Source organism: Acanthopagrus latus, chromosome 24 (genome assembly GCF_904848185.1).
Source record: "Acanthopagrus latus isolate v.2019 chromosome 24, fAcaLat1.1, whole genome shotgun sequence".
NCBI classification, from domain to species: Eukaryota; Metazoa; Chordata; class Actinopteri; order Spariformes; family Sparidae; genus Acanthopagrus; species Acanthopagrus latus.
Genome location: NC_051062.1, coordinates 1,775,763 through 1,787,097, shown reverse-complemented (window position 1 = coordinate 1,787,097; position 11,335 = coordinate 1,775,763). Strand labels below are relative to the sequence as shown.

Below are 11,335 nucleotides of genomic sequence, written 5' to 3'. Positions count from 1 at the left end.
ACGCTGGAGGAAATCAAACAGTAACCCAGCAGCAGCGAAACCCGTCCAGCACTTCAAAGACGATTCTCTACCCTCGTGTCCTGGGGGAGCTTCCAACATCCGTGACAGCAGCATGGACTTCCTGTGAAGTGCTGCGATATCCAATATTTTTTTCCCCACTGCTTCAAGTGGGGGGGAGGGGGGGAAATTAAATGCCTCCCTGGAAAATTGATGAAGGGTCCACGTTCACATGAGGGCTTTTCATCATGTCCAGCTGCTGTCACATAGAGCACGGGAAAAGGTCCAGAATGTGTGTGATAACGCTTATCTGATGGAGGCTCACAATGATACACACACTCTCCTCCATGCTCTGCTGTATGAATACACACTGATCCTGGGAAAAAATTTTTTTTAAAAAAGCATCTTTTTGCTTCACAAACCAACTCAGGTGATGTTCACAGACAAGTCAGTGCGCACAGAGCTGCTCCATCCAGGTTTCTCAATAACATAACTCCTTGGTCTTGATTGTTTTTTTTTGTATTTATTGAAGAAAAACTAAAATCACACTGGAAAATAAATACATTAAAACTAATAAAATGCTTTCTGTAAATGGCACTTCATGCTTGTTCTTAAAAGTTCTTTTCCATGAGGGAGCCTGACTGTCAGCTCATCCACGCCTCTCTCTTCAGGAACCTCATGGCGTCATTGAAACCTTCGTCACATAAAGACTGCATGCTGCTGGTGGATGGAGGGAACAGAGCCTGGTTCAGACGCTTGATGTTCTCCAAGGAGAACTGAGGAAACACAAGGAAATATGACATTTGAGTCAAGACTTCATGAAAGTCTGTGATGAACTGTGACAACAACAGAGAGGAACATAAAGTATTTAATCTCCGAAAGAAATGAGTAGCAGACATGGAAAACAAAAAACAAAGAGTATCTCATGAGGTCGCCTCAACAGTCAGCTGGTATTGTTTTCACCTTTTGATCTTACTACACACCTGACAATAATCAGACAGACATACAGACATTTAAACACACGGCAAAGTACTCAACACTCATTCTGTGGCCGCCGATTTCATCTGCCGGCCTGGCGCTATTTGGTCTTTAAGCAGGTAGTCAATACGCTTCCCTCTTTCAGGTAGTTATTTAGTCATTTAGAAGCGTAAGTAGAGGCAGCACAGTCAGGAAACGCTGGGTTTTCACCAGCAGTAACTTGACATGACTTCTGATTCATCTAAAAACAAGCACGATGAGACAGTAAAATACAGCGGATATCAGAAAGAGCCGACAGGGATACTGGAGAGAAAAACAACAACTAGCAACAAAGGCTCATTTGAGGGCAGGAAGGTAGTCGTCATGGGACGCCAGCGTTTGCACGGTGCCGCAGTGGCCCGCTTTGGATGTTGGGCGGGTGCACTGTGGACCTACTCTGGAAAAGGTCCATCGCGGCTTGGCTCAACTCAACTTGGCGCGGTCGAACTGGTAATCGAAATGCAAATCGTTGCTGCGTGGTTTGACTCAAGTGGAAAAGCCCCATAGGTATTCTATTCGTTCTACCGTGATGACACACACACACACACACACACACACACACACGGTAAAGGTGAAAACAATACCAGTCACACTGGCAGGGCTCTTTTCAACAGCAACTTGTTTTTTCGAGAAACAGTTTCCCATGTTCCTCTGGGTAATCCACAGAACACACTGTCACAACAGTTTTTCTTGGAACTAATTATTACAAGTGTATTGTGGATTGACAGTATTTGCAGCAGCAGGACAGTGAATGTGTCAAATAAACTTCAGTGTGTGTTCACAGCAGTAAACACTGTGACTCACTGATGTGTTCTGAATAGTTTTTGGACAACAATGGAGCGCTGTTGCGCAGAGTATTGAGGCTTTATCAGGCTTTGATACACACAATACTTGTTAGTGGGATGCCTTCACTGTTGGTTTGGGTCTGCAAATGGGATTTGTTGAAGAAAAATATAGATTCACCAGTTACAAGATCCAAGATTTTTTTCTCATCTGATGAAAATGACTTTCCAAAAACTACACAGTGCACTTTTAGAAGGAGGAAGAATTCATCATGTGCCAAAACCCACCATTACTTTCATGTTGGCCAGTTGGAGTTGAGTGTTGAAGGACCCTCTGTGGACAGGACAAACATCCTGCATTCCAGCAAAGGGAGACACGGTGATGGTTTGTCCCACGGGCAGTATGGGCAGGCTGTCAGTGAACCCTCCATCAATCCATTTCTAATAAGACAAAATCAAGCTATGATTACTACTACAAGAAAAAAATCAAGCTGTGACACTACTACAATGTCTGGAAAATGATTTGCTGTTTTAGACTTTCGTGGAAGTTTTTTTTCTGTTTGAGCTTGGGAGCAGTGTGTTCTCATCATTGACGTGAAAAGTTTAACGCTGAGGATGTGAAATCAGCTTCTTTCATTTCCTTTGACAGAGTGATTCCAAAGAGACATCACTACAGACAGACTAACATTACCACTCATCTCAGCCTTCCCTATGACTGCCACTAAAAAAACAAAAAAAACACACACACACACACACACACACACACACAAACATTTGAAAGGCCCTCTCTAGTGCCAGTGTGTGGTTCCATCTTGGATTCCTGTAGAAACATATACGGCAACCTGTGAGCATTTGGATAATATATTCTCTTTTGGCCAATTTCATAATTACTTTCTGCCACCAAGTCCACATAAATCTTACATAGAGGACCTTAAAAGAAAACATGGATACAGATATATAATAAAGATACTAGACTTGCCTAGTATCTCTTCATGGTCGTGTGTGTAAACGTCTTGAACAGAACTGCCTCAAGACGCTGGATGAATTCCAGTGGAAACTTACAATAAAGTTTAAACTGTATCATGTCAGATTGTATCATGCGTGTTGTCTGACTTCAGACAAAAGATTTAGACAGCACATTATCTCCAACACAGTGAGTAAGCACATCACATCACCTGTCCTTTGAATTCCACTGGTTTCAGTCCAGCATAGACGGGCACATAGCTGCTCGCCAGCAGAGCCTGGAGATGTTACAAACAGGGACAATCAATCACTTAACAGTAAATACACTCGACCCTTCAGCAGGATTCAGTTGGACACCGAACATGCACTGTTTTTGCAGAATGAAGGACAATAAGGACGTGCGATGTGCTATGTGCGTACCTTTATGAGCTCCTCCCTGGAGGTATACCTGGATACGATGTGGTTCTTGCCACTTTTGGAGTGCGTTATTGAGACGTAGAGGCGGTCAGTAGCCAGACTGTGCGCCTCGCTAGGCAGAATCTCTTCAATCCCCTCTCTGGAGAGTATCCACACACAGATGCTCATTTTAATAACAACAACTCCACAAGGCATCATAAACACAGTGCCTCGCACAGCAACATGTAATAATTATATTACTCAATCTGTTGAACACAGACCGGACCACCAAAATACTAATGAAGCTCAGTGTTATATTTTGTTTTTATAGTTTTGTCCTAGTCTTGTCTAGATGATTAAACTTTAAAAAAAACAAAAGTGCAATTTGCTTTCATGTGGTTTTGTTATGAAGGCGTGGCAAATCTGCACACTGACAATGGTTTCCAACAAGTGTTACCAGTGTTTTTGTAGACTTTAGTGCAAAGTCCTAATCTCCATGAAACTAATGTGGTTTGTACAACACCCACATCAGAATGCCTTGACGGAGACAAAAAACAAATATACGAACTGGGTAAGACTGAAAGGTGACGCACACCCAAGTCCATTGTGTTCTCTGTACACCTGGAGGATTCTGACCTGCTGAAATGTCAGAGGTCCGCCAAAGTTATTGCAATTCATCTTGAGGGCAACATGGACGTCTGTGCTTTATTTGATGGCAGTGCATCCAGTGACTGTTAAGATATGCAACCTGCTGATCATCTTGGAATGAGACTGATGCTCTGATGTGTAGAGAAGAAGCTCCTCACACTTTCCTCAACAAACACAGCTCACCACATGATATTTGGTTCGTATTGCACTTCATTTGTGAGCAGTTGCACGTTTTTGCATCACGCGATCTCGCGCCGTAGTATTCGACACCCCTTATACAAATCTTGTATTTCACTACAGTTGCGATACATCACGCGTGACTGCTCGGACCCACACAAGAGTTTTAGCTGATATCTGCTCAGTCATTACCGCAGCGCGAGCATGAAGTTGTATCCTGGCGTGACGGCTCCAAACGTCTGTCGCCTCACGCTGCTTGCGAACCCGTAGGTGAACTCTTTGCAGTGCTGCGAGAGAAGGTAAAACAAAAAGCAAAACACTGCGATGACATCAAACCTCCCTCAGTTACACCCACATTCTCACATCACACGAATACAACAGTTTTACGTTCCGTTTGTCGGATGACTGGTAGCGCGGTCACAACAGAAATCGGTTTTAGCTTTTGAGAGAAACAAGGAGCATGAGGTCATAAGTCCTTATAAGATGCTTATTGAAATTATGTTAATAAGACTACATAAATATTAATAATAGCATAATAATAATACTATGTCGAGACAATTCCAAGCCAATTTAAGCCAAAACATGATCTTTTCCTGACTCAAACGGAGCGCTTTTGGTGTCCGACCCTAACAACTCTATGAACGCATTGATTTCATAACATAAAATTTTTAATTGAACTGAAATAAAAGGAAACTTCGACATTTCTGTGTTTTTTAGAAACATAAATCGCCCTCATGTATTCTAGGCACTGTGTTTGTGTACTGTAGTTTGTTTCGGTCCTGTTTGGTGCCCAACAGTGATGGATGTGCACAGGACAGTCTGGTTAACAGTAGGACAATGCAGTTAAATGGGTTAAATATATGACGTTCACGCATCCTGTTTAGAACACTATTATTTTTACACTATTGACTCAATATTTATTCATTACTAACGCCACTAATCCTTTTCAGTTTCCTAAAGTTTTGTGTCACAGTTGGTTTGAGTTCAGGCAACAGAAATACTTGGTTAGGGTTAGGAAAACATGGTTTGGGTTTGAAGGACCCTTTGAAAGACTTATTTCTCCCATGTGCCTGTTTTCCAAATCTTTTTCGCCGCAGTCGCTGAGATATGACATGAAAAAAGCGCGATTCAACAGTAGGTCCCAGAGCAATTTTAATTAAAATGTTCTAGTATCAGCTGGACGGACATCCTTGACCAAGACGGGTGAGAATCTTCTTCTATCCTCTATCTCTATTTAAATTTAACTTCAGTTGAAGTTATCCCTGTCTTCTCCAAATATTATGATCTTGCTTCATACATTTTTTTATGCTAGTGGGTGTTAAATCTTACAGTAAGAGGATAGTCAGTCCTCCAGCTGGGATGTCAAATCCTTCATGCTGAATATCTGAGAATGGCACTTCAGCCTGGCAAATTCTTTAATTCCACTCTCACAAAAAAAAACAAAAAAACGTCAGCACTGCAGAAGAGGAGATAATAATGGTACCAGTGAAAAATACAACTACAATTGTTGCGTTCTGAATTTTTTCCCCAAATTATATAAAGGATTCATCCCTATTTCGTTCTGTAAAATGCCTCAGAGTACCCTAAAGGTTCGCCCGACCCCACTTTGTTAACCACGGCACTGCTGTATAAACTCTTTTCTTTTCTCTCTGCAGACTGACTGAGAAGGTGAACACCCTACCTCTAACTTGTCAGGAGCTGTGATCATTACAGCAGCAACCAGGGCCCCGGCTGAGGCCCCCGCACAGGCCCTGAGGGAGCCCAGCAGCTTGTCCCCATTGCGGAGGAAGGCCTCCACGGCACCCAGGTGGTAGATCCCCAAAAAGCCACAGGCGGCGAAGGACAGGTTCACAACCGTCATCCTCAACACCTGCACAGGCACACGAGACACGACGCAGATCGTGAAAAGTCCGGATAACAATTAATCATTTTACTTTCATATCGTTTATGTGAAATGTCACTTTGTATGGTTTGCTCAGGTTGTGTCTCATAGCAGCCTATGAAAAATATCTTACCTCTGCACCACTGAGTATTTCTGTTCTATATGAGGTCAGCTGAAGCATACAGAGACACTGTATGTATGTCCTTCTGCACATACAGCTCACATTCACAGGTGGCTGAAAGTGTGTGTACTGACAATAATGCTGAAGCCACTGTCGTTTCTCTTGACTTTTATGGCACTAGTGTATATTACATTGGTCGATAGTAGTTATTCAGTTATAGCAGCCGGTAGCATTTAACCAAGGAGGGCAGCAGAGACTAGCAACCGTGGCTGATTTAACCTTTGGTCAAGCTGAGGAGAAGAAGGGACATACCGTGTTTGCAGTCTCAACAGAGAAAACCTCCGGCGTCAGCTCATTCTGGAGAGTTTAGTCTGCGGTTAGCTACAGAGGTAAGGCAGCTGGTGTCGAGGAAAAGGAAATATGGGCCAGGGGTTGTTACTAAACCGGCCCGCTTCCCTGCTGCTCCGCTCAGGGCTCGGCACAGAGGCTAGACTGTAAACAATACTGCTTCCGCTCACGATTTTCAAAATAAAAGCCCCCCCCCCCGAATACCTGAGCTGCTTTACTTCACTCCTTATTTCAGTTCATTGTTTCCGCATAGGAAGGAACACCGACTCAGTGTTCCTGCAGGTCTCAGAATTTGTGCGACACATTTGTTTAGTGTCATACTCTTAGTTATGTGGGGCGAGTTTTTCCAGGGTTAAGTGGCCAAACAGGAAAATGAGCCACTGTGTTAGTTGAGCCTGTCCAGTGTAATGAATATGGAGGCTTTTAAGGGCCAAAGGCAAATATATAACGCACAAGTGTTTGCATAATTGAATGCTCAAATAACATATACTTATATGAAAATTATCTTAAATACATTGATACATAATTAACTTCAATCAATAAATTTACCTTAATAAATAAGCGTGTTTTTATATAACTGTATATGTTCTAATAACAATTTAATTACATATGGTTATAATGACATTATTTGTGTATTAAATTTTGGCCCTTTAAACCATCCATATCCATATCTCCCTCTATGGCATGCTAAGAATTACAATGCTGACTATTTTTTTTGTTAATGTGATGTTTACAGATTATTTATATCTCCGTAATGCTGCTGATATCTATTTTGTGATGGACCAGTTTCTGAGTCCTGAATAGCCTGTTTCCATTCTATTAAGAAACTTTGCAACACTGCATTCTCAACATTAGCATAACGTATGTACATGACATTTCCGTAATGTACATACTTTTCAAGATGACGGTATATTTTACTCAGCAATCTCTGGTTTTAACTTTAGTTATATGGATAAGTGTCAGATTTGGTCACAGTTTCATTGGCCCAATTGCAGCAGAGACATGTTTCTGTGTCATTTTGTGCATGTGAGGACTGACTCCTGTCTCCTTCGACATACCAACGAGTTTTAATCGTACAACTTGTCCAGCACATACGCTCTGAGTGCCCGATCGACTCACAGAAACAAGGGAGCCCAATTAAAAGTCTGCCGCTGTGGCAGCTTATGTGTCAGGTAAGACTCGAGGTCTGTCTGACACAAAAACACGCCGCTCATCCACAGCCGCTTCGAAAAACACAAGAAAAAAAAAAATCACACCACTCTGTGTGGAATAAGCCAGACATTCTCCAGCATGAAGATCCTGACCATCTTAAATACTTAACCCAACCCAAAAAGCTGTAATGAAACTCCTCCCACAGGATAACATATAACAACCCAAATAATAAAGCAGAGTGCACTTTTATTATTAGCTACCGAGTCGTTTTTCCACCTAAAGCAGTGTCCCTGGAGTGCACTTCTTCCTCTGCTAACCCTTCAGTCAGCACTTATTTCCCATGGATTCTCTGCGTTTCGCTCTCCCTTGCTTTCCTGGCACGTCAGCACAAATTTCCTGCTCCTTTAGTGTTGCTTATGATTATGCAGCGCCCGAAGTGGCTTAGGTGGGATACACACTGTGGAGAAGGAGCAGAGAGCTGAACTCCATCAGAGGAGGTAATGGTGTTTGTGGGCTGCTGAAATAATGGAGGGAGGATAATGCATTTTGTTTGGTGACGAGTCAACAAAGACGCCGCTGATGGTTTCGATGCGGCAGAAGCGGTTCGCCGCCTGGGATGAGTCACGGCGTGACGAGCTCTCACGATGACGAGGTGTTGATGATGTTCTGAAGACATTTATTTTTCTTGTTCTCAGAGTGATCCTCTCTGATCATCACTTCTGGGCAACTGGATATCAAATAATATCTATTAGAATATATACACGTCATAATCCAGGAAGTGCATGCAGAGAAATAAAGCTTAGAGTAGCTACATTTACTAAAACAGATATTTAAAGGGTCAGTTCTCACATCATCAGCCGTTCACAAAACAAGACAAAACAGCGTCATCGAGTAGTGAAGATGATTTTTGTGGTCCTCTCACAAAAAGAAATACTGCGCCTTTATTTGACACGCTGATAGCCACCAGTCCCACAAGAATTGAATGATGGACAAAAGTTTCATTGTCAGCGTGTAAACGTGACTGACACAAAATGTGGAAATTTCAGACAAAAAGAAAATGTAGCCGGCCTTAAGTCGGGCACAGCGTGGAGAGGAGGCCCTGTGGTGGAGGGGGGGGCTGCGAAGGAAGCAGCAGAGGGAGCAGCAAAAATGGGCAGAAAAGGCCGATCGCGCTGAGACGCATCGCTGGAAACGGAATGAACAAAGCAATACCATTCTTTCCCATGGGTATGCGGCTTCTCACCTGGCCGGCGGGCTTTTCCCAAATCACTTTTGAAGTGACTGCACCTTTAAAAACGAGTCCCTGTGTGATTGGGGCCTAAAGCAGCTTAAATAATGTGTCCTGGATGCATATAGGGGGAATCAGCTGAGCCATCAGCTGATATCAGCTGAAATTGTGAGCTGGGCTTGACTTGAGTGGTCTGCCAGAAGCAAAGTTCTACTTAATTTCTCACATTAGCAGTTGAATCTGAGGTGAGGTCAGTGTGCCAAGCCGCAGTTATACTCAAATTAATTGAAGAAAGAGCAGATTTTATTATTTTTTTTTTTCCGTGAGTGAATGTGCTGCTGCAGTATCATTCAAATCCCCAATCAACCGAACACCCATACTCGCTAAGTCATTAAAGGGAAGCAACCCGTGGTAATACATTTGAGTTAAATGAAACAAATTCAAGAGTAGGGCAGCTTTTCAAAAGCACACTTGAAATAAAATGTTATTCAGAGCCTCCTTTTTCAATCACAAGCCAATAGATGACACACAGCAACTTTACTCTGACTCTTTCAACATTGTCCAACTACCAGCAGAGGTCAAAACTCGCGGTGCTTTAGTATTTAGCTGTGATTTAATTATTCCCCCTCTATAAAGGAGCTGGTGGTTAGTCAGTGGAAAAGCCTGTGGCAATGAAAGCGCATGTGTGGGACACACTGCAAGCCCAGAATCCATGAAATTCAAGGATAAAAGAAAATGAAGAAGTCCAATTTCAGATATCATTCTCATTATCCAGAGCAAAGTTATAATTAAGAGGCACTTGCTGGAGGGAACATTATCAGAGTCACATCCACAGTGAGGAGTGGGCTGTGTGTTTCTGTGTTTAGCTGGAAACAGTGGGGGTAATTATACTTCTCAGGGCTCGGGCCGGCTGATAAAGTCTTAAAGGCTTTTTTTATGGGCAGATTGAGGAAAAGGCAAACCTCCTCCCCCCATCCCTTCCACCTTTCCCCTCTATATACCCACACAAGTGGTGCTGGAAAGACATCACAAGGTCGCACAGATAAAATAAATCTGTTAAAAGATCAAATAGTTCCTGTAGATCGAAAAAAAAAAGGAAAAAAAAAAGAAACGCGGAGCCGAAAGCAATAGCGGGGAGAAATCAAAGCGAAATTGAAAGCAGAGCTGAGAGGCTGAGGGAGCGATGGAAGGATAGCATGTGGGTGTGAGGACAGGAAAAGAAAAAAAAAAGAAAAAGAAAAACAGAAACAGACTGGATGTGACAGATGAGAGGGGAGAGGTGACGGCTCGCTGAAAGGCCATTAGGACAATCACATCAACGCGGCGCAAACATGTACCTGTCATATCGCTGAGGAGAGGAGAGAGATTACTCACCACTGGAACATGATTCATCAGAATGTCGGCGCAGTATTAGGAGAATTTGTGTTTGCAAAGCCCCGGCCCCTTTGAGGCTAATTAAAGATTAGCTACTGACGCACAACAAAGAGTGCTGCACAAACACACAACAAGCGGCCTTGATTGAATTAAATCTGAGCAGAGGCTGAGTTCAGGCTGAAGTGGCAGCACACTTTTGTCCCGTGTTGAGATGTTAATATTCTGAGGCACATGTGCAAAAGACGGACGAACGCATCGATCGCGGGATCGAGCAGCACTCCCCCCCCGTCTCGTCTCTGGCAATTTCTGAAATCCTCCCTGTGTCTCCTCTGGAAGATGGAGGACAAACTGTAAGGGAAAGGGAAAATTGGATATCCTTCAGGAGGAGGAAGGAGGAAAAACAGTAATTGTGATTCTTCGAACGGATACACAGACGGGGGAGGAAGAAGAAGAAGAAGAAGAAGAAGAAGAAGAAGAAGAAAAAAAAAAAAAGCCCAACAGTATCGCATTTAGGCCCCAGTCGAAACTCAATCGCTTTCTACAGCGGGACAAGTGCTTGAAAGAAAAGAGCTGAAACTTTTGGGCTCTCGGTGTAATTGGACAACTTCACCACCGACAACAAGACTGCAGCATCCCGAATCCTCGCTTCCATTTGGACGTGTCGCAACAAATGACCAGCGCACAGGCCCGCGGTCTGTTTGCGAGCCACATCCCTTCTTCTGTTCACCGTAAGGTTATCATCCCTGAGAGAAACCTCTGTTTAAAAACCATGCCCCCATCTCCGCCTAGTATAAGCAGCGATCTGTATCTCGACACGTTATCTGGGCATCGATTAGACCCTATGCTGCCCACACTGCGATAGGATCTCAGTATTAATTGGCGCACGGTGTGTTTAGACCGTCCCGTTTTCCCTTTAAGAGCGAGGAGCGCTAGGATCTGGCGCCTCGATACGACACAGTGGCACTGTTTAACTGAACCAGACCACATGTTATTACCACAAAGAAAAAGGAGTCTCCCTCGACAGTAGGTCTCTGACGGTAGCTCAAACAATAAAGGCCATTCAATTAAATAACAGTTTCTTTGAGAGTCCAGACTTTTTGGATCTCCTTTCATCAGGGATCCACTTATGTTTAATTCCGATATTCATCACATTACCAGGCACAGAATACCCCATCTTTTTTTTTTTTTTTTTTTTTCCCCGATAAAATTACAGACATCACATAGCAGCGGTTATGAATTATTGCTACTTG

General features: G+C 43.1%; 1 protein-coding gene across 1 annotated transcript; it reads right to left on the bottom strand.

Annotated features, from left to right (window-relative positions):
• Positions 1–498: 498 nt before the first annotated feature.
• Positions 499–6,485, bottom strand: pnpla4 (patatin-like phospholipase domain containing 4). Its single transcript, XM_037091449.1, has 7 exons — positions 6,296–6,485; positions 5,662–5,850; positions 4,173–4,267; positions 3,180–3,315; positions 2,972–3,037; positions 2,085–2,237; positions 499–773 (listed from the first exon to the last, which is right to left on the bottom strand). The coding sequence occupies exons 2-7, from the start codon at positions 5,839–5,841 to the stop codon at positions 642–644; spliced, it is 762 nt and encodes a 253-aa protein (XP_036947344.1). The 5' UTR covers positions 5,842–5,850; positions 6,296–6,485; the 3' UTR covers positions 499–641.
• Between the last annotated feature and the right edge of the window lie 4,850 nt (positions 6,486–11,335).

What these genes read in the sequence shown, in the direction of transcription:
- pnpla4 (XM_037091449.1), bottom strand. Translation starts at nt 5,841, where the DNA reads ATGACGGTTGTGAACCTGTCCTTCGCCGCCTGTGGCTTTTTGGGGATC. An exon ending in AACTTCATGCTCGCGCTGCG is followed by an intron (nt 3,316 to 4,172) that starts GTAATGACTGAG and finishes GATACTCTCCAG; the next exon opens with AGAGGGGATTGAAGAGATTC. An exon ending in CCAGGGAGGAGCTCATAAAG is followed by an intron (nt 3,038 to 3,179) that starts GTACGCACATAG and finishes TAACATCTCCAG; the next exon opens with GCTCTGCTGGCGAGCAGCTA.